The following is a 27,997-nucleotide window of genomic DNA, read 5'->3' as shown; positions in this document are numbered from 1 at the left end:
CACGCCCACTTGCCTAAAAAAAAATACATCCAAATATACCCCTTCCTATTACGATCCTTTGAACCAAATTTCACTTCATAGCTTAATTTATGGCTAAGTTATAGCTCTTTATAGGTTTTCGGTTATCGACATTTTGTATTTATTTCCGATTTCGCCTATCTACGAACTTAACCTTCTTATGGTGCCAAGTTTCATCAAGATATCTAAATTTTTACTCAAGTTATCCGTTGCACGGACGGACGGACAAACAGACATAAACTCTACAGACCTTACATACAACAATAGTGGCCCTTCAACAAGTGCTTCTAGAAGCCTTTTAAGCAACTAACAGGAAGTTTAGATTCCTTAAGCAAAAGCGGGGGCACGGTAGTAGAAACGTTAAAATTAATATTAAAGCTCAATTGCAAGCCTATTTTAACGGAATAAGACCTGCTGTCTATTGGCAGAAATGGAAACTAAAATACCAAAACTGAAGAGATCTGACGCGCAAATGTTTGAGCGCTTCAGCAGCCAGCATGTCGAGTATAATATTATTATTCTCTTAATTAAATGTGAAAGTAACAGGTTAGTTTTCATTTGATTATATTTTACAATCGAAGGATTTGCAATATAGTAATATACATACATACATTGTATTGTATGTTGGTTACATTTCATTCATAAGTAATAAAGTATTTGCATATAATGCATAAATTAAGAGACACGCTTATTATATTATACACAAAGTTTAAACTTTTATCCACATTATAGGCGAATTCACCGTTCATGGATTGCTGTCATTTCATTCATAGCACTGGAATAAAAAGAAAAATCAATTTTCTAAATTTTTTTATTTTCAAAACAAAGTGTATATTTACCGTTGTTCGTATAATTGTCCATAGATTTACACTTATTGATTATATATACAAAGTCTTCACTTTGCTGCAGTGTTTGTGGATTGCCTATGAGTATGAGTAGTGATTGTGCACGTGACAGGACAACATTGAGGCGCTAAATTAGAGAGAATACAAATTGATATATGTTACTACAGATAGCGATTCTGTGTTAATATTTAAAGTGTTTTAAGTCGACTTTTATCAAGATCACAATCACCCCTCCTTCAAGTCCTTTGCATGTATTTCGATGTACTTTGAAAATACCGTTACAGGTGACATTTTCTTGCATCGATTAAAGAGAGAGTTGACATTAGTTTAAGTCGACTTAAGCTTCTTTAACATTATGATATAGGAATATTTTTGCTCACCTTCTCATCGGCGGTAAAGCCTAAATTACAAAATGACTTAACGAATGATGCAATTATGATGGGCTTCTCTCGACCTTGAAATAGCTCAACTGTACCCACTTCAACACCCTGTATATTTTTTTCTTTTAATTTTTGTTTTATGTGTGTACACTGTAATTTATACGGTGAAATTACACCAATGTCTCCAGGTTTTGCTCTCAATTGTTTAATAGTCCCAATGAGTACATCGATTTCCAAAGTATTAAGAGAACTACAAGATGTTGACGATCTGCCAACTTTTCCGTAAACCGATAGAAAAAGTACTGGGAAGTTTTTATTTTTCAAAATTTGTAAGTTTTTGCAGTTTAATAAATTATCTGAAACGATAAAAAGAAAATTATGTATATAGAATATATGGGAAAGAGCAATTGAATAATTCTGTAAAAATATAAAAAAATAAAAATAAATTCAGTTGTTTAACTTTTAATTTATTTCAAATCGCCATGCAATTATATAATATAATAATTGAGTAATTAAGCGAATTTCAACATTTCTCCTGGATCCTAAGTTTTTCTTAATTTACGGTACAATAAAACAATTAACTAATTGATCAATTAAGATAATTTCAACAACTTAACTCATACATTAAAACAATCAATTCATTGGACAATTTGGATAGTTCAAGCAATTTAATTCTTAAATTTTCTCAGTTTGCCATACAATGAAATAATATATGTATACTAATTGAGCAATTAAGAGCATTGCAGCAATTTAACTAATAATTAGAATTAATTTTAATTGGTATTTCAACAACTGTACTTAATAAATGAACTCACCTAAATTGACTTTGGCTAATAATTCGTTGTCATAGTAGAGATGATTATAGATATTCACAATTGCCGGATGCGAACGAAAGTTGCGTCTCAAACGTGTCTGTAAGGTGTAATCGTAGGTACCATCAGTATTGACCGCATACAAATTGCGTTCGAGTAAACGTTCCATTAACGAATATTTGAGACCGAGCTCAGCGGCTTTCGGTGACATGACAACCGGTCCCAATTGTTTCGTATCTCCCGATAAGATGACACGACAATTCTTCGTATTCACACTTGTTAAGGCAATCAAGGCTTCCGTCTCCATTGTCGCACCAGCCTCATCAATAAAAACATGTGTAAATGGCCAATCGCCCGTGGTGCCAGTACGTAAACGACCCATAGTCACGAGTGTCACTATAATTATATTGTATTTTTGCAACACTTCCACAGATGGCGATTTGTATTCCCGTTTGCAATAATTCGAATGCTCTAAGATTGTACGACTGACATATTTCATATCTTTCTTACAAAGTGACTTCGAGAAGACACGTAACATATCGGTGGGGGGTTTTGGACGTCCCATAAAATTGACACCACTACGTTGTGATGATAATTTTCGAAGTAAGGGATTATTATCAAATTGTTCACCTAATTTCAGCGCAATTGTGTCACATGCTGAGTTTGTACTGGCAGTAATTAAAATCCGACATTGAGGTCGGTTAATGTAAAGCTGTAAAATGGCTTCAACGATTGTGGTCGTTTTTCCGGTACCTACAGGGGATATATATGCAAATTATTGTATATAGAGAATGTGTGTAAACGGAACTTATAAAAAAGATCTACCTGGTGGGCCAACGACTATGTATGGCGCATAGGGGTTCGCACCACCGACAATCTGTTGTACAGCTTGTAATTGTTCGGGGTTCTCACTAATCTGCCTATTAATTATTTGTAATCTGTTGCAAAAATATAAAAATATAAATAAAAAATATGCCTCATACAATCGGTCCAAATTTATCGAATTCTAGTTTTACATTCTGCCACAAAAAATAATTATTTCTGTTAGGACACAGATTTAACACTCACTTAATATTCCTTTTTTGCTCTTGTTTATACGGATTTATATTAGGAAACAGATATGCACGACGCACATCATTCAATAATTCCAATGCGCGATGCTGATAACGAACATGCATACGACGTGAGCGAAATATAATATCATATGTTTTAGTAGTATCGAAGCGTGGATTGGAGCATTCCACATATGCGATTTTTCCCACCAGTTTATCAAGTAAGCCAACTTCTCGAAAAAACTGGACATCACCTCCAAGTGATTCATGTGGATGGTGTGAAAGTAGATCAACGGGATAAGAAAGTTGATGTTGTGATACCGCACGACTCATCAGAGGCACGAACACCACCTCATCCATTATAGGGTTTAGTATTTCATCAATATTTATATTTGATGGCACGTTTATCTAATTAAAGTAGTTGGCACATTAACAGAATTTAATAGAATGAGCTTTGGAGCAAATAACGGCACCACTTACATAAAATGTTATATATTTTTCATTTTTAGTCACTACTACATTCTCGAGATATACATAGCAATACTGCAGCATAGTGTGAAGATCTTCTATTTGTATTAGCATTTGGAAAATCTTGCGAACGTTGTTTGTCGTTAATTCATTTGTGTTTAAGTAGTCTCTGAAATTACATTACTTTTTATTTAAGGCGGATAATGATATTTTGTAAATTATAAAGTTGAAAGTAAACATCATGCTTCTTGCAGGGGATCATCTGAGCGGCACAGCAGTGGATGCTCGGGTTCAGGAACCGCCAAGACCTGAATCAGTGCTCACGCAGAGAGAGATGAGAAGTCTTACGCAGAGGCGAACTAAGCCCGTCCCTTGAACTAAGCGGTTATAGAGACATTAGTAAACATGGAGAATAAGTCTTTGGGATAACAGCGCCTGTTTGAGACAGCGTTCAATAATAATCTTCCATTAGATGTCAAACATGTCGTCGTCTTCCAACAACTTTGTCTTTAAGATTAATATGGCTGTTTCCGGTTGGCCATCAGCTTCGTGGAGAGTCTGCAGGAGGTATGGGATAACACTAAACAGCGCTTTGTGCGTGACAATGAAGTTCCTAGACCCGAAAGACCCACCTCTTTGTCAGATAGTAGTAATGCCCATCTTATAAATGTTGGCCAAGTATAATATAGAACTGAATATCTATGGGAGGTATCCCAGGATGAGGTATCCCAGGTATGTCAACTCGACGAGGCACGCTTTGAAGCTCAGCGGGACAGAACACTGATGCCGAAAGAGAAATTGCGGTTTCATTCGGGTGAAGCTCTGCTTAGGGTGAAAGGTCAACTACAGATTAATGAAAATAAAGTTTAACATTGAAGAAGAAGTTGATGCTTAATAGGCTATCTCTTGGGAGCACAATTTGCTTAATGAATGCTTTGCGGCCGCTTCTGGTAAGACGTTATTCGCCTTTCTTTTCAACCAACACTTCGTATAAATATGACTAAAGTATTTTAATTTTTAGTTAATTTCCCAACTCACTCAATCGTATTGTCATTTTGTGCCAGACTGTTGCGGCCAAACCCATACTCCTGAGCCATCTTCATTTTCTCCGTTGGATAATATTCCGCCAGATCTTCGATTACTGTGAAACGTCTTTAAAATATAATTTAACAAAATATTAAATCAAGTAGGTAATGCTTGTTTATATTCGATTACCCGAAATTTGGTTGTTCAAAAATACGATAATCCGGAAGAGTAAGACAAGACACACTCGGACCCGGTGTCTCTACGACATCTTCTTTGATACTAAGAGCCTCTTTGAATTTCGAGCAGACATCTGCGTAGGTCTTGCCAGTGTTCGTAGTTAAAGGTTTCTCCACAATTTCAGGGATGCCCTGTAAAGTAAGAGGCATGTATATGATATATGTATATATATATATATTGTTAATAATAATAGGTTTAAGTGGTTAAAATCTTTTTAATATTTAAAAAATTTTCTAGTTCTTGCTTTCCGAGTTTTGCACTTTGTTCTATTAAATGAATTATATTCAAAAGTCTTATAATAAATAAAAAATAACCAAGGAAGAATGATGCATTTCTGTTAAAAGTACCGCAAATGCAGAATAATTTATGCCGATTTGATAACGGTGAACAAAGAAAGCACCAAACGGGTGTTTGAGTGGTGCATACAGACATATGTATGTATGTATGCATTTGAAAGCGAAAGGATAAATGCAAAACTTTTTCATCATGACTAATACGTAGTATATTTATATATGTACGTTGTAAATTGAGTAAGGTCATTATAGAACGAACATACACAAATGTGAGTATGTATGTATATAGATTTAGATTTACCGCACATCTCTCAAACTCCTGAACCGATTCGAAATGCGACACATAACATACTCGATTCGTCTTTTCCGCACTGTTAAACAATTCATTGTTAAAATCGATCCAAAACAGCGCTCTTTTATCTCATGAAGCAAGCTTGAAATCAGATTACTATTATTTGTAGCCCCATCAACTGATCGTAACAATATGAATTCTCTTTCGCGTTCCAACAAGTCATTCATATCACTACTAGACCCCATATGTCTTATTAAATATATTATTGATTATCGGACACTTTATTTTATTTTACACCGTAAAAATCCGTTAGCGTTAGATATATGTAGTATATTTATAGTAGTATGTACATATCTAAATAAAATGAATCGAGCATTCTCTCATTCTATGGAGTTGTGAGCGTATAATGATGAGAATGAGAACGTTCGAAGTTATCACTTCTTTATTTCATTACATAATTTTTATGTTTTATATATATATATATGTATGTATGTAGTACATTATATTAAGTCATCTTTGAAATACATACGTCACATATAATTACTCAGAAGACCAAAGAGAGTTTAAAAACCGCAACGTCAGATAAAAATGCAATATATGTATGTTCATTAAACTATTTCATATTGTTATGTGTATCAATAGGAGTCAGTATGAAGTTAACGAGATATGGAGTTTTTTCTAAATGACCTTGCAGCTTAAAAATAATAATTTCAAAATTTTCGTCACATTCTTTGTTCACTTTTCAAAATAATTAGTTAAAGGTTTACTGTAATTAAAAACAAAAATATTTCCGATTAAACTGTTCCGAACACATTGCGAAATCAATTCTCGTTAACCGCAAACACACACATTTTCTTCACCTAAAATATTCAAGCATTGTTTGCAAACTTACTTTTTTTCCTTTGTTTTTATTTTTGCCCATTTTTTATGTCCTTTTATTTAAAACTAAATTTGTTTTATTAAACAGTAATTTGTGATGTATCAATACACTTTGCGATCAAAGCAAATTGCTAAAACGCAACGCTCAACGATCGACGCGAAACTAAAGCTCGGATTTCAAAGAAATTATCAAATATGCCTTGTAAATGCTTCCCTTTTTTTATTATAATTAAAAGGAGTTGTCAGTACAGTGAAACGTGGATTAGAGATGGTGGCTAGGAAATGAACATGTTTCTAATAATTTCTATACTCTCTCACCATGTTGCATAGATTATAATAGTTTTGTACACTTAACGGTTGTTTGCAACACCTAATATGTACATACATACATATGTACAATTTCAAAAGTTGTAATGATCAGGGGGAAGAGATCAGTTGATATTCTATCTGTCCGTCCGCCCATGCTGACAATAAATTGAGTAAAAATTTAGGCATGATGTAAATGTTAGTATTGCAGATTTCATTCACTGAAAAGCTTTAAAGTACTATAACTAAGGCGCCCGCCCCTTAATATACTTATGTACATATGTATGTACATTCATATATCTCGCAAACTGTTAAATATAAGCTAACAAAACTGGTTGAAAACATCATGACGTAATAGAATTTGAGCATATGATGATTAGTATTGCTGGCATTTCTGCGTTCCATAACCCTTGATAGCGTTTCACCATTAAGGAAATGTTCTGGAGGCAACTCTCTCCTTGTTCTTCACTCACAGCATCCAAATTTGTCGGAAAGAAATCCAGATAAGAGTCTAGCAAATGTATTTTTAAGGGCTTATTACATCGCCAAGCTGTGTATTGTATTATAGTGCATTTATTAAGTTTTTGTAATTTTCCGATTTATGATTTCCTAGAATATTTCAAACAACGTTTATAAAACACTTATAAGCGATTTTTTCTGATCATTCAGTTTAATTCAAAGATTTTTTCTATTATATTTATATTTTATATTATTACGTTCTATATAGTATATATATCATAAGAAGATATCTCAATAAAATTAAGTGATAATATTTAATATTAATAATAATAATATAATATTTTCAATAACCTTATGTCATTCGATTATAAATATTTTATTTATTGGTATTTAGTATTGCATGTACATTTAAAACAGGTATGTCTGTACAGAATTTACAGGAAATTATATTTGACTGCATTCAAGTGAGGGGAGTCCCCAAAATACTGTACTGTTAACATTAGAAATGATGAAGCCTCTACATAGCGATATAGTAAAATCGAAAATCGATAGGGGCAACCCTTTTTTATCTTTAAATTATTTTATGCAATTAATTTAAAAATAAAATCGCGGCTACTAGTGGAGAAATTCCTAATTTTTTATCATAATTTTTAGAAGATTCGTTAACAAGAAATACGCATATAAAATCCAATCGACATAATTTTATATATTTCCGTAACATTTACAATTAAAATATATAACTTATAGTTTAACATTAATTAATAAAAATATTTTCTTAAAATCGAAAAGAAAAATTATCAACAAAAAAGTTACAACAATAAATGTCCACAGTGTTCGATTTATTTATCGGAATTAAATCGATTAACTGTTTATTGTGGAATCGTGCTATCACAATATGTTTCAAACAAACAAAACAGCTGTTCATTACGAAGTTTTCTATTAAAGTATTTTATATTTTTAGAAATTTACAAAGCATTACTTGAAAGAATTATAAACATAAAATTATTGTATTAGTATTGATTGTATTGCTTATCGAAGTATACGAACTGTTTGCCAACGTTTTAAGTCGTTATGATGGAGTCACTCGTGCGAGCTGTGATAGTGCTTAATGATTTCCTTGAAGAAGTTAACGCAGCACCCTGCTATAGAGAGACACGGCATTCATGGTTTACGGAACGCGCATTAACGCAAAATTTGCAACATCACCTTTGGGATCGAGAATCGGGTTTAAACCGTTATAATAGACGTGGTCGTGTGCCTGTACTAACGCACGAACAGGAGTTTTATAAAAGCTTCACACCCAATTTGAGCATACTGAATGTAGGATCTACACTCGGTTTTATACGCAAATTCACACCCGATGGCAAACTGCTGCTATGTTTCTCTGCTGAACACAATTGTATATGTGTATATAAATATATTGGCGTTGGTAGAGTACAACATGCTTTATTCGGTATAAAGAGCGAAGCTGTGCCAGCAACATTTCAAACGGGGGTATTACTTACCCGTCAATTGTTTCCACTACTTTGGAGAATACAAATATTTCCTGAAACAGAAAGAGATTGGCAATTACATCGTGAATTTAGCATTTTCATTGATGAGGGACGTTATGTGTTGCTTGCCGCCAAATCTATAATGGGTAATTCTAATATGCCGCGTGAACATTACCTGAACTTTCCCGATCTGTATGATAATACTGATATTTCGGATTATACATTCTATTTGATAGACTTACATAAAGGTGTTATATCAGATGTATATAAATTACGTGATTTTGTGTTTTTATCACATAATTATGGTGTCTCAATTGCTGGTCACACAATTGCAATATTGTCACGCTGCCGTCAATGCATTGACGTGTTGCAAGTGCGTGAAGGTAAATTTTTTTTACAATATCAAGTAAATAGAGAACAGGAAACAACGAGAAGAGAAGAGCTAGAAATTGAGTTGCACACAAAGGGTGTGCCGGAGCCGTTTATGAAAGGAATATATTCACCATTAAAGCAACATTGCTTGTCATACTTGTTCAAAGAAGCCTACAGCGATGAAATAGAACAACCAGAAAAATTGCGTTTATTCTATAGGAACTTTAAAGCGGTAAGTTTGAAAAAATTTTAGGAACATATTTACGTTAGATAATATATTCACTAAAAAAGTTATATTATCTCATTCCAGTATGAAGAAATGCATATTACGAAAATGCAACTTATTGATGAAGACACCTTGCTCATACGTTTTGAAATCCCAAAGAGACCATCGTCGTCCGATGCCGGCAATGAAAACTTTAATGCACAAAACCCGAATTTCAAATTATTTGTGTTTTATTCAATATCAGAAGATTCCGTATTTAAAATCTATCGTGATGACTCAAAGGAATTAGTCTATTTGCAACGAAACTATTACGATTATTTTCGAAAAGTACGTTCGGCACAAACGCGGAGACCAGCTTCATCGCCTAGCAATAATGTTTACTTCCGGACAGCATTTAATTGGTTCGTATTTACTCCTGTGAAAATATAATATTCGTTTTTATATAGTAGTAATTTGCTAAAATATGTATAACTATAAAATTCCGGTTTATATATAAATAATTTTAGCATACATTTTTTTAATGCAACAAAAAACTAACTCATTATATTTATAATTTTCTTTATTATCTTATCTTAGCGCCTTCAAGTCGAGTGGCGGTGTAAATAAAGCTGCAACGCGTCTCAATACAAATCTGCCAATAAATGCGCAAGGTGCCTGCTGTTCACCATATTTTGACTACAATATGTTTAATTATAATGATCGGAGTATAACGGCATTGGAGGTGCCAAAGGTTTTGAATCCGAATCCAATAGTTTTTACAGACCGTTATACAAATGTTTTGAAATTTCGCTTATATTTGGAAACATCGCTATTAGCTAGAAATAAGCAAAAGCAACTCGTCTCATTTGTGTTTCATCCATTTGAACCGTTTGCTATAAGTGTGCAACAAATTGCTATTAATTCGTATCTCGTTAATTTTCATATATTTTGTGAAACAACTGTTGTCGCTCCCGGTCCAAGACAATTGAAGTCTGATATATGGCCAGATTTATGTCCAGGATTTCAATAATAAGGTTTTTGTTATCTACAATAATGTAATGTATGAAAAAAGATATAAACTATTACTTAGTTTTCCAGAACTAGTTATAAAAAAACAGCACAATTACCTGAAAATTGTAGCCAATTGACAATGACATTAATTAGTATAAAATTAAGTAATAATAATAGTTTAAATGAAACTTACAATTTATAATTGTAATATGTGATGAAAGCAAAGAAAACGCTTGAAAAACTAATACTTAGTTTTCTGAAACTATTTTCAAAAGAAAACATCCTAATTACCTGGAAAATGTAGCCAATTGATATTGTCATTAATTTGTATAAAAAGTATTAGTAAGCATAAATTATGTGCTGTCAATTAATAGTCAAAATAATTAATTTAAAGTTATTTACGAAATGTTTTATATCATGTCTATGCATATTCATTTTGGTAACTAAAGTTTATTTTTGTATTTTCATAGTTAATGGCATTACTATTTTTATTTATAATTAAAAAATACCTTCATGTTTCATGATTAGTAGGCAAATATAAAACCATCATTACTACTATATTTTTGTCACTATATTTTATTACTACAATATAATTAACAAAATATATCAAAATTACACTTATTTTCACTATTGTAAAAAATACTTGTAGAATTTATATAAATTTGATAGAATGTTTATAAAATGCACCGACAAAAACTCCTACCAGCGGTCTAAAATATTCTTATAAAAAAATAATTATGACAAATATAAAAGTGCTTTATTGATTTAAAACGCATTTTAATTTATTTCTAAAAATTATAAAACTATAAATTTAAATTTGAATTATCTAATTAAATTTTTTGAATATATTGTAACGAAAATGGTACCGGAACAAGCTAGAATTGACAATCGAAATCGATATCTGGTAAGTACTAGATGTATCTAGACATCGATATTCGTAGTTGCCAGAATCTTCGATTGGCGATGTATCGCTTACAATCGACTATATAAGGGCTGCCGGACTAGCACCAAAACACAGTAATTAGAGAGTTGCCGAGTAAAGTGCAAGAAACTAGAAGCAGAGAATGTAAAATATAGAGAAGGTCCAATTGCGGACCAGCGTGTGAAATGTCAAAAACTAACAAAATCCTATAAGCGTGTTGTAAACATTTGTGCAGTTGGCGCCGCGTCTAAATTGTGATCCAAGTTTTCGCGTTTAATTATTAAATTTACCAAAAAATAACGCTGTGTTACTTTAAACAGAGAAATCTCAAATTTATAAATGGATGAGAATGCGTTTTTGATTGAGGAGCTCTCCAGCAATGATGTAAGCGAATCGGAATTGTCAGAATTCAAAGAAACGCAACCATTAAAGGTGCTGGACATCATAGCACCTGATGATTGTAAACCGACAAGTAGCACAAATATTTGTCGCAATTCTGATGGCGCTTTAGCCAAAAACCACGAAAGTTCAACTGCAATAGGTGTTGAGGGGGAAGCAGCGCTGATAAAGCGTTTTGTAAGTGGAGAAGTAGAATTTCCCGATTGTTATACAAAACTTGAGCCCGGCGAAGAAGAAGAATATGATGTCGACAAATTCGAATTGGAAGCACAAGAGCAACAGAAATATATTATTGACGTGGAACAATCAACATCACAGCAAGCAACTGCAAAGCGTCAAAATGATTACGCTGTTATGGAACGCAAAACGGTTGACACCGATTTAAGTGAACCAAATTGGCGTAGTAGATCAGGTAGTACTGGTAGCAGTACCGGACCTAGCGCACCCCGGCGACGTACTGTACTTAATGCCGCGCTACAGGGTCTCATGGGTGAGGCCAATCTGAGTTTTGCACGTGGACAAATTGATATTGCCGAGAAAATATGCTTGGAAATTATACGTCAAAATCCGTTGGCACCGGAACCGTTTTTTACATTAGCCGAAATATATGAAACACGCAATACTGAAAAACATTTGTATTTTCTAACGCTCGCGGCACATTTGAATCCACACGATCGCGATCTATGGATACGTATATCGGAATTGCATATTGCACAAGGAAATTTACAACGTGCGCGTGTATTCTACACGAAAGCAATAAAAGTAGGTAGTATATGTTGTATGTTTTTTTATTCTATATTAAATGTAATTTTATTTAAGGCAATGCCTAGAGATTATGATTTGCGTTTGCGCAAAGCACGTTTGCTGGAATTGATGGGTGAAACTCATATGTCCATGTTGACATATTTGAAAATGTTGCCACACGTACCACGCTCCGAATCTGAACTCTGTTTGATGACAGCCAAAAATGTCGCACATCATTTTCATGGTATTTCAAAACATGCCATTGCGCTGGAAGCCATGGAGAGCGCATATCAAATTTGTGGTGATCGTTTTACACTAGAAGATCTCAATCTGTATATGGATCTACTAATTTTTAACAAGGGTTACGGCAAAGTCTTACGTTGCTTACGTGCGCGCACTTCACTCGAATTGGAAACGGAACAAGAGAGTAATTTGGAGTTGATTTTCTTTTGTGTCATACCCGACGATTTTGTACCCGATTTTCGTGCTAAACTATGTGTAAGTCTGATACACATGCATGCACATCATTTACTCGGCTATCTTATACAAAATGTACATGAACACATACCCTTGACGGATGATCGTCTAGACTTATACATCGACATTGCCGAGGCGCTAATGCAAGAGCATAAATATGCTGAAGCTATAGAATTGTTACGTCCCATAACGGATGGCGATACGATTGAGTGTCCGGCCTTCGTTTGGCTACGTCAAGCTGAATGTTTGCGTAATTTGAATCGTACCAATGAGGCAATCGAAAGTTATACACGTGTTGTGGAGTTGGCACCATTTTGTTATGAGGCTAAATTTACATTGTCAGCGCTACTCAAGCAGCAGGGACGTCACTTGGAAGCGGTTAAGGCGCTCGAACAATCCGGCGAATGCGATGGTCAACCGCTGAATGCACGTTTGTTGTATGAACGTTGCGTGATGTTGCAGCAAATCGGTGAGATAGATGAATTTCTTGAAGTCGGCTATGTGCTGCTGGCACGACATTCTATAAAGTTACGCAATCGCGAGGAAATGCTTGCCGCGGCGAATGGTGGCAGTTTTTACAATGCAGAAGGACTCAAGGTAATATTGCAAATGCGCAATATCACCGAGGATACAGACAAGGCATTGCAGGTGATAATATATTTCTCTATGTCATACATGCAATAATTGTAATTTCCGTTTTTTTTTATTTAGGAATATATTAAAATACCGCAAGAGAATTCCGATCTCACCATACAAGATGAATATCGTCTATTTCTCGAGCTGATACGTGTCGCCTACGAACATCGTAAATTTAGTTGCATTGAACGTCTCTGCTTTGGCATGGTCACCACAAAGCGTTTCACCGCCTATCACATCGAATTGGAACGCATCATAATACTCGCCTGCTACTTCAATGACAATTGCGCCATTGCTTTCTCATATTTACGTGAGTTAATTTCAAAAAATCCACACAACATCGCGCTTTGGAATTTACTATCGTTGCTGGTGCAAAAGGGTCAGGATTTACGTTATCATCGTTATGTGCGTCGTCTTGTGCAACGTCATCCCACCGAGCGACAATTGCGTATTTTTCTAGCGCATTATCATCTATTTTGTTGTTCGTACAAATATGCATTGAATATCTATGTGCCACTCTTTAAAGAGCAACAAACACCGATATTGGCGCTCTGCATTGCGGTTATTTTCAATCAAATGTCATTGCAACGTAAAGTGTTACGTAAAACTGCTGCCGTCGCGCAATCCATCGCCTTCGCCCAAAAGTATGCTCAACTGCGTGCTGGCGTTGAATGGCAAATTGGCACTACTGCCACCGCCACTGTAGCTGCGGCGTCGTCGTCGTCGTCAACGCATGCAGCCACAAATGCTGCTTGTAGCGCTGCTGAACAGGAAATTTGCTATAATTTTGGGCGCATTTATCAACAAGCCGGCTTAGCACACCTCGCCGTGGAGTATTATGAACGTGGTTTGGCCGCCAAACATCCTTTAATTGAGGAGCACGAAGAGTATTTGGGTTTGCGGCAGGAAATTGCCTACAATCTGCATCTCATCTATAAGGCAGCGGGGAATTTACGTAAAGCGCGTCAATATCTCTATGAGTATTGTGTTGTATGAATGAAGTATGTAAAAAATGCACGGATGTTGGTGAGCTAATAAGTGTGTTCACAAGGCATGTCGGCTAAATTCGTATAGTGTAAATTCGCGAAAGGCATTTTTGTGTGCGCAATTATTTTATAAATTATGAAAATATTTGTAGCAGCGTCTCTATTGAATCAGCAGCGCTGCCTTGTGTGGAGATATATACATGTAAGCTAATTCAAGGCGTCGATAATAAAAATATATCTTCAACAATTCTCTCCATGACATACAGCATTGGAAATTATTTGAAAAAATATTAAAACTATATAATAAGAAGAAGAACCAGTTACAGTTTTTAAGCGAAAATGCTGCTAAATATGTGTTTGGTATGTAAATGATTTGTGTATATTTTTTTTTAATTTTTTGTATTAAAAAAATTTTATATTTATTAATTAATCCAAAATTTTTAGTAATATAAATCACCGTAATTTTATTTATACATATATAATAGCTCTGTATATACATATTTGCATTGCATAAATTTGTATACTAAACTTGCAAATTTTCGACAGTATCGAATAGTGTTAGCAATTCCTGTTCCTTTTTCTTGATACGCCCCTTAATATCTGTGATGGATTCAGTTTTTGGTACGCCTCTATTTAATATTTCATCCATTGAGTTTATAAGCCTGATTAAAAGAAGAAAATTGTGTTAAAAATATTGGAAATTTGCAAAAAATTTCACTTGAAATTTCAATTTAAGGCGAAATTACCCTTAATATATTAGTTAGGGGAAATTTTTTATATGCCCGAAAATTAGCCGATTTCAATGTTTATTTTTATAATTCAAATAATAATAATAATTTAATTTTTTTTTAATTTAAATTCGTTTTTAAATCCTAATAGTGATGCTTTTTTTAATTTAGAAATCTGGCAACACCATTTTTTAAATTTTCTTCAATTAATTTTTCTTAATTATTATTTTTAAATTAAATTTTGTGTTAATTATTTTTTTTAATAATTTTTATTGATCATTATTTTTAATTAATTTTTATTGATTATTTTTTTAAATTAATTTTTATTGATTATTATTTTTTATTGATTTTTTAAATAATATTTTTGAATTAATTTTTATTCTAATTAATTTTTTGAATTTTTTTTATAATAAATTTTTATTTTAATTAATTTTTTTTTTGCAATCACCGTATTCGTTAATACGGTCTAATAGTCTCTGTCCTAACATGGAACATGTTGTGGGTGGTCTACGAAAACCACCCTACCCAGAAATTATTTGCAGTTATGATTGAGCTTTGCTCATCACTCACACACTCACTCACTTCTTATCTACTTCGATCGAGAGTTTGGACTTGCGTAAACGTCTGGTGACCACCGATTTCTCGAGGAACTCCTTCAAATCGGTCAAATGCTCCTCTTGCTTCTCCGAATGACCTTCAAATTTTCGTTGTGTCTTCAACATCAGCTTCTTATTGAGCTCACTACGTTGACGTTCGATTTCCGCTACCACGCAGGCCGTGGGCGGCAACAACTTAATATCGCCGATAATCAGATCGTGATTAAGTATTTCCGGCTCATTCGTTTGTATGCCGATCTCTGTCTTAATAATCTGCTCCATAACATCGCTTTTCTTAACAGTGGTGTCGATACCTTTAGCGGCCGCCTCCCTGCGTTGACGTGCGGTGGCGCGCGCCGCCGTATTGCTCGGTATACCGCGCATCACCTTGCGGCCATCGCCTTGCGCACTGCCGCTACCCGCTGCGGCGGCCGCTGCGTGTGCGCTCGTTTTATAGAGACCAGGGTGATTACTATTGCTGGCGCTTGACTGCATTGCATTGCGCACATGTGCTGCGGCTGTTGTTGTGGCCGACATTGAGGTCGCTTTGCGTTCGGTGAATTTCGAACGCACTTGTGGTGACAGCTGGCGTCCGCTAAGCGTTGCACCTAGACGCGTGTCGTCGCCAGTGGAGCTGACGCGACGCGCCGTTCGCGCCGTCATAGTTGTTGGTGTTGCTGCTGTAGGCAATAATGGTAGCTGACGATGCGTCATGGACTGGCGCACAATAATATTCTTCGTTCGACTGCCGGACGCAAACATTTCGTTGATTTCTTTTTGTTTTTTTTTCGAATTTGGAATTTTTTCAATTACAAGACACACGAACAAATTAAATAATTTTCAAAAACTGAAAAACAAACATTTGCTCTTTCGAGTTCTAAATATTTAAAATTTAAATGACTGCTTTTCAACTGAAGTACTGATAATTTGAAATGAAATGAAATGATGGTACGGAATGAAAGCGCTACGAAAGTGACGAAAGTGTGGCTGAAATTTAGAAAATTGTTAACAAGGGTTTCCGAAGTGTTGTTCGTTATAAGCAAACGAATGTGGCATTTAAACTTTTAAACTAGTAGAAAGTATTTTTTTATATCGCATGCGATATTTTGTGCTTGCATTTTTTATTGCATGACATTGACTCTCAATTATATGCTCTTAAACATTTGTTTGGCTGTTTGAAAGGTTTTGTTTTTCTTTCGCGTCCAAGTTAAAATCATTATTACTCTTAATTTTGCAATAACAATAACAACAACAACAACAAATATTTGTGTATATAGCATTAGTTTTATTCACTTCAAATGCTCTCATAATATATGTACATGTGCAAAGAACATGTTCGTACGTGAATTACGGCATAATCTTTGTTTACGTTGCTTTTCTTGTTTTAGTGTTGTAATACGTATTAGTATGCTAAAAAATATTAAAAATATATGTAAATATTAAAATATATTTATAATTGTGACATTTTTGATATGTTTAACGTGTACATACATATATAATTTGTGTTTATATATTATATTTGTGTATTAAAGCACAACAAATTGCATTTTATTGAGATGAAGGTGAGTGAGTAGCAATTTATTCACTTTTTATTATATAATTATATTAATAAAATATATTTATATATGTATATTAGTATGAATATAGTGCGCACATAAGCGCGATATTTTTCATTTTCATCTTTGTGTATTTTTATTTAATTTATTTTTTTTTTATAATTTTGTAAATATAAGCCCTTAACTATTATTTTCTTTACTTATTTTATAGAAAAAATATATGCATATTTATAAAAATATTAATTTTTTTGATAAGCATTTGCAGTTGTTGTTCTTTCGTGTGGCCTAAAACTTGAAAAGTTTCAAGGGATTTCGCTTAAACTTATTTGCAGCAGTTTTGGCTGTAATTAAAGAGTAGAAAAAATGTTGTAAAGTAAATTTGTTTGCGTTTGAAATTATAAGCTGATTTTTTTTAAACATTGCTGTGAGTTTGATTTTTCGTAATTTCGTTTGTAATCGTTGGTTAGTTTTTTGTTCGTTAACCGGTTCGATAAATGTTAGTTGTTCGGCAATATCTCAAGCTTACATTTGTGGCGTATACGCCATGGTTACTGCTCAGTCTTGTTAATGAAAAGCAAATTTTAGAAATTGCAGCTTTTGTTATTTAAAAAAAAATGTTTTAAGCGAATGTTATTTTTATTAAAATTTTATATTTATATTTTTTAATATTGTCTTTATACTTTTTTAAAAAAGGTGAAAATTTTGGTAGCAATTTTGAATAATTTTTTTTATTTAAAATAATTATTACTTCATTTAGTACTGAAAATTGTTTTTATTTTTTTATAAACAAATATTATTTTATTCAATAATATTTATTTTTTATTTAAAAATTTATTTATTTATTTAATTTTTTATATAATGATATAGATTTTTTATTTAAAAAGTAATTTTTTAAATTTGCTTATTACCTTTTTTCAATATAATTAATTAATCAGATGTGTTTTTTTTATTAATATTGCAAAATTTAATTTATTTCAAAATTTACTTTCTTTATACAAAAACAAATTGATAAAACTCTTAATTTTCTTTTAATATACGTCGTTTTTGTCTAATGTATGTAAAGATTCTATTACTACGTTTATGCTTCATTTCTACTCGGTTATATTATACACGGGTAAGTTCAACCAACATGCATAAACACTTTTTCACCACGAGTTAAATGATCTACTCGGATAGAATATACACATTTTCTTCACGTATATAGACGAGTTAACTCGGATGCATAAACGGATTTAGAGTTATGTTGAACGTTAAAACAGCTGATTTTTTGTGCCGGTGTATATTGTTTTGACAAATTGCATACACAGGGTTACCGTATTGCCAATTTTTCGCTAAAAATTTAATTATTTACCAAAAATTCTATCGAAATCATTTACGTGGCAGCCCTCAATTTAATACAATTCAGAATTTACCTCGAGTAGAGTATTTGTCGTTTATGCTTATAGGTTTTACCCATGTAGAATATAACCGTGTAGAAATGAAGCATAAATGTAGTATATGTTGAAATAAAAAAAGAATAATTTAATAAAAAAATTAAATTATTTAATTGTGTTTTAAAAAATATTCTATTAATATGTTTTATTATATTGCTATTTTTTGTTTTATTTCAAATTAATTATTTGTTTTTATTTTAATTTTTAATTTTTACATAATTATTACTTTTTTTAATTATTTGTTTTTTATTTTTTGTTTATAATTTATGTAATTAAAATTTTTTTATAATAATTTTTTTTTTTATTAATTATTTGGTTTTATTTTTTGTTTATAATTTATGTAATTAAAAATTTTTTTATAATAAAATTGTATTTTTTTTTATTAATTATTTGGTTTTATTTTTGGTTTACAATTTTGTAATTTATAAATTTTTTGTGATTGATTTTTTATTAATTAATAAATTAATAATTTATTATGATTTTATTTTTTATTAATTATTTGCTTTTAATTTTTATAATTTATGTTATATGTTAAATATTTTTAAATATTAATACTGTTTTATTTATTTTTATTATAAAATATTTTTTTATACTTTAAAAATTTTTTTACTTATGTAAACACTGTTTTATTTATTAATAAAAATATTTTTTTTTTCAAATTTAAAATATTTAACTAAGTACTAAAATTACTTTAGTAATATTTTTCATTATATTTTTACCTGTTAATTTGTTTTTATTTAATAATTGGTTTTTTTTATTATTAAAATTATTTTTATTATTATTTTTTTTAATTATTTGTATTCGTTTTAAATTCCGTGTTGTACAAAATTTATAATATTTGCAATTTTTTTTATTTAAAATTTTATATTTTAGTATAATGGCTACACTAACCGTTAGGTAAACCTTAAAAATGATGTGTGAAAATTGTTTTTTAATGTTTTAATGAATTAAAAAAAATAGCTTTTATTAGTACAAAAATAAAAATTAAAAAAAATTCTCCACTCCTCCGCAAATAAAATTAGCATGTCGTTAATATTTTTTTTGTTATAAAAATGTTTATTATTATTAGTTCTTCTTTGTCATAAAGTAAAATGATATGAGTTAAAGCGCAAGTTAAATAAAATTTGGTATACGCATAAAATAAAGTTGCTAGTATGCTAAGTATGCTAAGCATACTTACGGGCGCACTAGCGCACATATATCGTATGTATAAAGCAGGCGTACATTGATTATTTTGTGTCTACACTTGTTGCAGCGCTACACTTTGGCGTCGTTCGTGCGCAACATACATTAGTTGTTGTTGCTTTTACAAAAAAAAAAAAATCATATTTAATATAATATTTCTTTTTTTCTACAATTACATTCTGTTTTTGCCACATTTTTCGCACAAATTCATTTGCAGCTACGTTTTGTAAGTGGTAATTTTCTAAATATTTATTATTTTTTTGTTGTAATATTTACTGTGTTTAGTTTTTGTAATTTATTGTTGTTGTTTTTAGTGCTTTCTTTGTAAGTTCTTCATTATGCCATTTAAGCGAATGTGAAACTAATTTTTATTGCATGTGTGTCTGTATGTATATGCGTGTGTCTACCTTTCGCTGTTGGAATGAATGCTGATGTCGCGTCAATCATCAAAATTTCATCGAAATGTTTTTTTTTGTTTTTTATTATTTTTGATTTTAGTAACTAAATTTTATTTTGTGACTTGGCGCACATTCTTTTGTTGCTTGCTTGTGGTTGTTGTTGTTGTTGGTTTTGTGTGATTATTAAATTTATTAAAATTTACGATTTTTTTTTATAAATTTGTTCTTGTTATTGTTATAATACTCTAAGTATATGTATATATATAAATATGGTTACCGCTGCATATGTGAGTGTGTATGTATATGTATGTATGTATGTATGTATTAATATGTGAGTGTTTAATGTTGCATGACTAAGCGCAATAACTATCTATCGATGTATGCATATAATGTGTATACTCATTGGCAACAACTACAACTACATTTGATTTATGTAACTAGAGTACGATCCGCTTAACCCCACAATCCATACAAAACTTAGCCTGTTCGACTAGAAATTTAGCGCCACATTCGTGACAGAATTTCGACATTTTCATACTCGCACTCATTGCCGCATTCGTGCTGGACAGCGAACTGCTCGAACTGTAGTGTCCCTTGTTGTTGTTGTTGGCAGCTGTAGTTGGTGTCGCTGCCGCATCCTCTGCCGGCAGTGTGGTGTTTGTTGTATTATTGGTGGTTAGGCGTGCGGTGCGCTCTATTGTTGTTGGCGAGCTGAGTGGACTATCATAATTGTTGTTGTTGTTGCTAGTGGTATTATTATTATTGTTGCCACCGGCGCTGCTGTGTTGTGTCGCAAACATATAATTGTTGTTGTTGCTGTTGTGATTTTTATTGCCAACGCCGCCAAACAATTGTTGTTGCTGCTGCTTATATTTCATATTACAATCACTGGCATCCGAGTTATCACTGCTGGATGAGGCGCTAATGCGTCGCGGACGCGCATTCACCGGTGCATATTTATACAGTTGTGTAGCTTGTTGTGGCAACTGTTGCTGTTGCAATTGTTGTTGCTGTTGTTGATAGTGATATTGTTGCTGCTGCTGCTGCTGCTGTAGTTGATGCTGTTGTGTTTGTAAGTCTGTAGGCAGCATAGCGGGCAGCGTCGCTGTGGTCGTTGCGGTCGTGCTGCTGGTGTTGGGACGACTGCGCGCTGCACTGCGTTGCGGTGTGGTCGACAGCTCTGAGGATCTCTGGCGTGAGAGGCTGCAGGGAAGAAAGGATAATATTAGTTGAATTTCAGCAAAGAACTGTGAGGGGAAACGGTTTCTAAACCAGTTCGGAACTCTCTCGTGGCCATTCAAGACGCGAGAAACCGATGCCGAGATGTCAGAAGACGTTCGGTTTTTTTTTAATTGAAGCCTAAATAGTGAAGCCGGCTTTGCAGCGGTTTTCCTATGAGCTTAAGATGACACTGGTCGATCAAGACCGATTAATTGAAAGTTGTAGAATGCTGCTTGCTTGCTGGAAAACGTCTACGTAAAAGATTGAATAGTAACTAGCTCTACCATTGAAAATTATGTGAGGCTCAGTGGCCTTCTATCAAAACAAATCGCGTAAACTTAAGGTTATGGACCTGATTTCGAGAGAAATTGGAGGAATAACGTTATTACGGGCTCTTTTGAGAAATTCGATTGGAAGTTTCCGAGTTCATGATCTACGGAGAATAAACTCGTCTACAGCGGTGCCGTAGATCACACATGGACTTAACCCGAAGTAATTATAGCAGTGGCTTTGGACAATAGCCGGGGATCCAGCGAATAATTTCATTCAGAAATATGATATCTCAGAGTACGATGTTCTTAGATCGATTCTTCGTCCGTGGTATATATTTTATGGGTTCGCATCAGTTTTAAGAATAGTAAAGACAAAACTAAAAAAAAATTGTTTTTATTGTACTCACCTCCCGTACGCAGAGTCAGCGCTTAATTTAGAGCCGACACCACGTCGCGACGACTTCGATGAAATCGGATAACCATCCAAACTGCTCATGTCATCCGAATCGCCGCAAGCATCACCACTGACGTCTCCCGAGGCGGCATACATGGGCGCTACGGCGCCAACACTAGTCGCTGACGGCGGTGGCGTTGTATTTGTATTGCGCGGCACATATGTACCACCACCACGTCCACCAATGCCCGCTGACATACCAACCTGCTCGTTGCCATACAACATCGATGTATTGGTACCGACCGCATTGAGACCGGTCATGGCTTGACGTATATTGGCACCGACTTCTTCGCTCATTTGTCGAAAGTCATCCTGCATGCGCTGTATCAGATTTTTGGCATTATTCAGCTGTACATTGGGCAAGTGATTGCCATTGTTGTTGAAGGGTGTGCAACGCATCATCATATCGCCCGCATGACTTGGGCCGGCGACATGCCGAGGCGGCAACTGCTCGTCATCGTCACTAATTTTGCTGAACTTATTGTCGAGGCCGTCGACTTCAACTTCGACCATTGTTTGCGGATTGCCGACCATGCTGCGCAGCGAGTCGGGCGAAATGGGCGAACGACCATGCTCATTCGGTTCCGTCTCGATGCTGATGAAGATCTCACGCTTTTTATGCTCGGCATCAGCATGTCGTTTGGTGGTCATGCCGTCGTCCATATAAGCGTGACTTTGTGTGTTTACACGTTTTAGTTCCTCATAACGATCAGAGAGCGGTGAAGATTCTTTGCTCTTTGGACGCGACTCATCGCGGGATCTGTGGGAAGAGGGTGTTAATAGGTGCGTGGGTTGGGAATATTTATTAGAGGCGAGACTTGGGAATTGAAAGTGGTTCGTAGTGTTGTTGTAGTCTTTAGTTGTTGTTGTATGTTGGTTTACTTTGCTATTGTTATTGTTGTGATTGGTGTTATTGTTTGTATTTATTGAATTCGGCGTCTGCGTCGAACGTTGCTTATTCGACGAGCGATTCAACAGAAATTCCCTACAGTCCTTAAACAGAGGAAATTGTTCATCGTCATTCTCGAATGACGAGAGAAATTCCTCAAAGTCAAAGTCGTCGAAAATCGGTAATGGCGGTACTATTGGCGGCGTCTTCAGTGTTGTGGTCTGTCCGCGTGTATTAACGAAACATGTCTGTGGTTGTTGCTGTTGTTGTTGCTGCTGCTGCTGATATGACGATTTATACTTGGATTCATAATACTCGACCGAAGAACGATTTGCTTCATCGTCCGCCGAGCAAGAGTCATCCGCCTCAGGTGAGACATCGTAAAGAAAATGATTACGTCCAAGTCGTTTTTTACGATTCAACAGGTTTCTACCCTCGGCGGAGCTGCGTTGACTGAGTGTCGGATGCGCGTTCGGCTGGCTGTCATCTGTGGTGGAGGGCCGACTAGGTATATTCACAGCCGGACTGGTTGTCACAACCACCGGTGCCGTTACATGCAGTACCTCCGTGGGTTTAGTAAGTGGTAATAATTTTGTTAGCTGCGAAATCGGACCGGCTTGAGTAGCCGAACACTCTGATGAGGACGAAGAGAAGTCCAAACGACGTTCCACATTGTTAGCGCCAACCGATTTCAGTGTGCGCACCGAATTCAGATTTACCGGCAGATTATCGCATTTATTAATCAGCTTGGGATCGATGTATTCATTGCTTGAAGAGCTCTTGACATCCTTGCTGTAAGCGGAGAGCGAAGAAGTTGTTGTAGGTCTCGATTCGCCGAGTAGGGTATTTAAGTTGATTGCTCGGCTAACAACAGGCAATTGTGTGGGTGTGGCTTGTGTGAGTGCGCGTGTTGTGCTCGGCTTCGCTATTGGCGTCGACGTTGCCTGTGGCAATGCTATAGCCTCGAGCCGTACGGCTTGCGTCTTTTGTATACTAACATTCCCTCTATCATATGGCGATGTGTCACCATGCGGTGTCTTTGGCACCGGTGTCGGTAGATGTTGGAACAAATTCTCTTGTACGCTGTCCGTGTTGGGTTTTGGAGATTCATTAAGCTCTGCTTTAATACTCTTGGCGGAGTTTTGTTTGCTCAAAGTGTTGCTTTTCTCTTTTAACTCCTTCGAGATTATGTGACTATGGAGATTCGTGGCAGATGTGTCGTTTGCATTTTGTTCATTCGGCTTATACAGGCTGGCGCTGGCATCTGCCGCAGCTTGCGCATTCAGTTTCTCCAGTTCTTTCTCGTATTTAAGGAATGCCGCTAATGAGTCGGTTTTCGATAGATATTTGGCAGCCGAGTTCATTAGTTCATCGCTGCTGTTCACACCCAACATTGTCGCACGATTCGGTGTGTTCGTTACAGACGTCATTGTAGCGCCAGCACCCTGTACATTAAGTTTTAGACACTGTTTGCGATTCGAGAGACTGTTATCACGACGCGCAACACGTGGACTCTTCGTAACCGCATAGTCGTTGACACATACCGAACGTACCGGCATCTCATCATACTCTTCGGGTTTCAGAAAGTTCGTTGAGATGGGACCCTCATCGGAAAGACCACGCTGTATGGTGGGACGATGATTTTGTGCGAATAAAGGACGTGACGAAAGCATCGGCGAACGACGTGGACCGCGCAATGATGATGTACGTCGAAAATTCGATGTTGTCTTAGTGGCGTTTACAGTAGGCGTTGCTGTCTGGCGTAGGTTTTGTGCGTTGTTCGTTAAAGGACTAGAGTTAGGTGTAGAAGAGCTTAATGTGAGTGAAGTGGACATTTTGGCTGGCAATCCAGCCGGTGACACAGGAGTTTGTGGTGTAGTTTTCGGTAGGTTAGTGGAAAAGGAAGGATTATTAGGAGGTGAGGATGAGCAGAGCTCCTCCAATTGACGCTTGGCCGACAGAAAGGGATCGTATTTATCGCATGTTAGACCGCTAAAAATATATTAAATAAGTAAAATGCAATGATAAATTATATAAATTGAGCTTTAAGTTTAAGTTATGCTGCGATACTGTCACTGATTTTTTCAAGCAAGCTGATAGAGAGATGTGCGTATACTTGGATAGAGAGTTTCATGACATAATGTAGTCTCTTCGTTGGCAATGATTTTCTACACTTTCATACAAACCTCAGCACAAAGGACTTGTCACGCGCCAATTTCGGCGGCGCCTTGATTACTTTTATCTCGTCATCCGTTTCATCGTCGGCTAGCGTACGACTATCGCTATCTTTGAGCTCATCACCGTCGTTGTTTAACATATTCGTGGGCGCACCGAACATTTCGATGCTCTCTTTGAGTAACGGTATCGCTTTCATTGGTGCGGCATGCGCTGAAATCGATTGACGCACCAGCTTCTTACGTTTGGGTCGACATATTGTCAAGGATCTTATAGCATTCACTTCTAGTTTTGTATGCGAGGCAGCCGCGGTTGATGTGGTCGCCGTTTCGACTGTGGTTACAGCGATTGTCGTTTTTGGCAGCTTGTCAAAAGTAGTCTGACGTGTTTGCAACATTTTCATGGGTGGCGTGAGTGGCGGCGAGTAGTTGTGGCGTTGCAGTTTTTGTAGTTGTTGCTCTTGTTGTTGTGTTTGCTTTTGTACCAATTCGTATGATTGACTACTACGCACTTTACTCTCTTGCAACAGTTCATCATCATGATCGGTCATTACCGTGCCGGCGTCAACGCGTATGCTAGACTCCGACGGTACTTTGGGCTTCAATTTAGTTCTACGCTTGCAAACTGATGCGACGCTCGCTGTCGGCTGTGTTTGAACGCGTGTTGATGTTGTCGACTTATGGACACCATTCAATGGGCAGGCAGTGTAGGTTAGTGTGGCGGATAAGGCATTCGCATCGCCGAGACAATGGTCTCTGCTTTGTTCTACGCGTAACGGACGGAAGTAGAATTGTATGAAATAGAATGAGGATGAAAGTGATAGTGAAATATGAAGGAGAAGTGATCTACTCAAACAATAAATTGGGAATTTCAACAAGAAACCGTTCAGAAAAATATGTAATACAAAATTGTTCCGAAAAATTAAGCATTTAACTAAAAGAATAAACAAAAAATTTGAGCACCTTCGTTGGACTCTTTTAAGGCCCCAGCCCCATAATTCCGTACTAATAAATGTCAAAACTGATTATACCTGTAGTGACTGCTGGCAAACTTTCATCGTATTTTCGTGTTCGCACCTTCTCGAATTGCGGCGATTGCGGTCTCGCTTGCGTACTTATTGCATTCAACGTAACGCGACGTTTGTTCAACTTCTTGCCAGGAACATTTGTAGTCAGTTTGGCGCTCATCAAACGGATATTATCGAAACAAGCACTCTTGACATAATCATCATTGGCGGCATGGGCAAGACGCCGAGGTGAGGGTGGCGGCAATTCGATGGCGTTACGCTGCGTTTTACGTGTACGCAAAGTGCCATGGAAGTCTTTCATAATAGAAGGTTTTCTGATACGGATCAGTGGCGAGAATCAAGAGGAAAATGATGAATTTGATGAAATTAATGATGAGAGTGATGATGAATGAGCACGATGATGATAATGATTATTGTTGAGTTTGATTGTGACGATATTATCCATTATGCGTGGTCACGCGTAAAAAGTAGTAATTGTTGAATTTAGTATAAATTTCAATTCGTTTAATTGTTATGCGGCAACTCTGTACGTGTTCATGTGAAATAGCTACATACTTACGCAAATTATAATAAATAGTGTTTTCATTTAAAATAAATAATGCTACATAAGTTTTGTGAAATGTGTTGTTGAAATAAAATGGAAATCAAGTAACAGTATCGCAAGTAAAAAAACTAGTATTATCTAGTATAAAGTTGTAATAGACGTATTCCCAAAAAAAAAAAATAAAATTCACCACTCGAAAAAAATTTTCATTCTAATCTCCACTATTTTTAAGTTATTTCTTTGGTTCAATTCTTTTACCAACATTTTCAACCACGGTACAAACTTTTGTTGAGTTACAAAATTAGGTCTAGTTTTTAGTAATTTCTTGCAAATTGGAAAAAAAATCTCTAGACTAAAATTCCTGTTTATTTGAGTAAAAATTAAATTCCCATTTATTATTGCCGCATTACATTCGGTTTGAGTATCTGCAAAGGTTATGTAATTTTATTATACAGTTTTTTTAACAATTTACCTCAACTAAAGCTAAACCGAAGACTAGATACTTGACAATATTTGCCTTACAAGCGGAATTTTATTACCTTAAAGAAACTCACCACGGCCTCAAAATGAAATGCGAAATTCATCTCAAATAAAGCTAAACCACAGACTAGATTCTTGGCGATGTTTGACTTAGAAGTGACTTAGAATATAATTTTATTCACTTCACAGAAACTCACCATGGCGCTAAAATAATTTACTCGAATGTGTTTCCTCTAACTTTTCCATTCTCTGCGGTCTAACCAGTTAACTACTCATATTAGTGTTTAGTTGTGTACTCACCTCTCACTTGTCATTGACGATGTCATCGAAAGTGACATCACACCGTTACCGTTCCCGTTCCCGTTAGCGCTACTATTTATGTTGTTGCTGTTGTCGTTACCACCAATACCGTTTGTAAGACTGCTATTATTGTTAGTGTTGTTGCTGTTGTGACTGCCGTTCGCCGTTTGTTTCACACTATCGCCAAACTCGTTCTCATCACCCGCCAATCCCGCGTATTTATCACGATTTATCGAACGCTTAGTTCTGCAAAATGGTCAAAAAGCAAAAAAAATATTACGATTATTATTAAATCCCCCCGGTTTTGTATCAAAACGTTGGTAAAAAAAATGTAAAAAAAAAGTAGAAAAAGTTGCAAATATTATAATTTTATCCTCATTGGTTGGGCAAATTGTTTGCCAATTTTTTTTTATATTTTATTTCTGTT

General features: G+C 35.0%; 5 protein-coding genes across 14 annotated transcripts in view; 2 read left to right on the top strand and 3 right to left on the bottom strand.

Moving 5' to 3' along the window:
* Positions 1-565: 565 nt before the first annotated feature.
* LOC105213269 (putative helicase mov-10-B.1) lies at positions 566-6,725 on the bottom strand. Of its 2 annotated transcripts, XM_029040990.2 has the most exons (10): positions 6,316-6,723; positions 4,791-4,969; positions 4,614-4,727; positions 3,588-3,744; positions 3,124-3,515; positions 2,881-2,993; positions 2,059-2,808; positions 1,244-1,599; positions 858-990; positions 566-793 (listed from the first exon to the last, which is right to left on the bottom strand). In XM_029040990.2, exons 1-10 carry the CDS (start codon positions 6,343-6,345, stop codon positions 786-788), a joined length of 2,232 nt encoding a protein of 743 aa, XP_028896823.1. In that variant the 5' UTR covers positions 6,346-6,723; the 3' UTR covers positions 566-785. The 2 variants fall into 2 exon arrangements, with proteins under 2 accessions (XP_028896823.1, XP_054090989.1); XM_054235014.1 differs by lacking the exons at positions 566-793; positions 858-990 and adding an exon at positions 1,066-1,157 and having other exon boundaries at positions 6,316-6,725.
* A 1,143-nt stretch (positions 6,726-7,868) lies between these two features.
* On the top strand, positions 7,869-10,919 carry LOC105213270 (DET1 homolog). Its single transcript, XM_011185971.3, has 3 exons — positions 7,869-9,164; positions 9,243-9,559; positions 9,735-10,919. The coding sequence occupies exons 1-3, from the start codon at positions 8,139-8,141 to the stop codon at positions 10,165-10,167; spliced, it is 1,776 nt and encodes a 591-aa protein (XP_011184273.1). The 5' UTR covers positions 7,869-8,138; the 3' UTR covers positions 10,168-10,919.
* Positions 10,920-11,066: 147 nt separating this feature from the next.
* On the top strand, positions 11,067-14,954 carry LOC105213271 (general transcription factor 3C polypeptide 3). Of its 2 annotated transcripts, XM_054235010.1 has the most exons (4): positions 11,067-12,231; positions 12,289-13,338; positions 13,402-14,352; positions 14,468-14,954. In XM_054235010.1, the coding sequence occupies exons 1-3, from the start codon at positions 11,410-11,412 to the stop codon at positions 14,320-14,322; spliced, it is 2,793 nt and encodes a 930-aa protein (XP_054090985.1). In that variant the 5' UTR covers positions 11,067-11,409; the 3' UTR covers positions 14,323-14,352; positions 14,468-14,954. The 2 variants fall into 2 exon arrangements, with proteins under 2 accessions (XP_054090985.1, XP_011184275.1); XM_011185973.3 differs by having other exon boundaries at positions 13,402-14,954.
* On the bottom strand, positions 14,780-16,399 carry LOC105213272 (uncharacterized). Its single transcript, XM_011185974.3, has 2 exons — positions 15,623-16,399; positions 14,780-14,974 (listed from the first exon to the last, which is right to left on the bottom strand). Exons 1-2 carry the CDS (start codon positions 16,396-16,398, stop codon positions 14,836-14,838), a joined length of 915 nt encoding a protein of 304 aa, XP_011184276.1. The 5' UTR covers position 16,399; the 3' UTR covers positions 14,780-14,835.
* Positions 16,400-16,406: 7 nt separating this feature from the next.
* LOC105213273 (homeobox protein 5) overlaps positions 16,407-27,997 on the bottom strand; it is an 84,752-nt gene continuing 73,161 nt past the window's right edge. For 5 of the 8 annotated variants that reach the window (XM_054235005.1, XM_029040988.2, XM_029040986.2 and 2 more), the window contains 3 exons: positions 27,571-27,816; positions 22,109-25,036; positions 19,659-21,411 (listed from right to left, as the gene is read on the bottom strand). In XM_054235005.1, the coding sequence (XP_054090980.1) occupies positions 20,646-21,411; positions 22,109-25,036; positions 27,571-27,816 (3,940 nt within the window). In that variant the 3' untranslated portion in view covers positions 19,659-20,645. Of the gene's footprint in view, positions 17,047-17,181; positions 17,534-19,658; positions 21,412-22,108; positions 25,037-25,230; positions 25,985-26,249; positions 26,561-27,570; positions 27,817-27,997 lie in introns of those variants that run through there. The other 3 variants (XM_011185981.3, XM_029040987.2, XM_011185977.3) reach the window with 3 other exon arrangements.

This window comes from Zeugodacus cucurbitae, chromosome 6, assembly GCF_028554725.1.
Source record: "Zeugodacus cucurbitae isolate PBARC_wt_2022May chromosome 6, idZeuCucr1.2, whole genome shotgun sequence".
Taxonomy (NCBI): Eukaryota; Metazoa; Arthropoda; class Insecta; order Diptera; family Tephritidae; genus Zeugodacus; species Zeugodacus cucurbitae.
The sequence above is the reverse complement of the archived record's forward strand: the minus strand, read 5'-3'. Positions and strand labels throughout refer to the sequence as shown.

What these genes read in the sequence shown, in the direction of transcription:
- LOC105213270 (XM_011185971.3), top strand. Translation starts at nt 8,139, where the DNA reads ATGATGGAGTCACTCGTGCGAGCTGTGATAGTGCTTAATGATTTCCTT. An exon ending in TCTATAGGAACTTTAAAGCG is followed by an intron (nt 9,165 to 9,242) that starts GTAAGTTTGAAA and finishes ATCTCATTCCAG; the next exon opens with TATGAAGAAATGCATATTAC. An exon ending in TTCCGGACAGCATTTAATTG is followed by an intron (nt 9,560 to 9,734) that starts GTTCGTATTTAC and finishes ATCTTATCTTAG; the next exon opens with CGCCTTCAAGTCGAGTGGCG.
- LOC105213271 (XM_054235010.1), top strand. Translation starts at nt 11,410, where the DNA reads ATGGATGAGAATGCGTTTTTGATTGAGGAGCTCTCCAGCAATGATGTA. An exon ending in TCTACACGAAAGCAATAAAA is followed by an intron (nt 12,232 to 12,288) that starts GTAGGTAGTATA and finishes ATTTTATTTAAG; the next exon opens with GCAATGCCTAGAGATTATGA. An exon ending in ATACAGACAAGGCATTGCAG is followed by an intron (nt 13,339 to 13,401) that starts GTGATAATATAT and finishes TTTTTTATTTAG; the next exon opens with GAATATATTAAAATACCGCA.
- LOC105213272 (XM_011185974.3), bottom strand. Translation starts at nt 16,398, where the DNA reads ATGTTTGCGTCCGGCAGTCGAACGAAGAATATTATTGTGCGCCAGTCC. An exon ending in TCGATCGAAGTAGATAAGAA is followed by an intron (nt 14,975 to 15,622) that starts GTGAGTGAGTGT and finishes TCTTTTAATCAG; the next exon opens with GCTTATAAACTCAATGGATG.
- LOC105213269 (XM_029040990.2), bottom strand. Translation starts at nt 6,345, where the DNA reads ATGGGCAAAAATAAAAACAAAGGAAAAAAA. An exon ending in CAAAATGACAATACGATTGA is followed by an intron (nt 3,745 to 4,613) that starts GTGAGTTGGGAA and finishes ATGTAATTTCAG; the next exon opens with AGACTACTTAAACACAAATG. An exon ending in GCTTTACCGCCGATGAGAAG is followed by an intron (nt 991 to 1,243) that starts GTGAGCAAAAAT and finishes TCTCTAATTTAG; the next exon opens with CGCCTCAATGTTGTCCTGTC.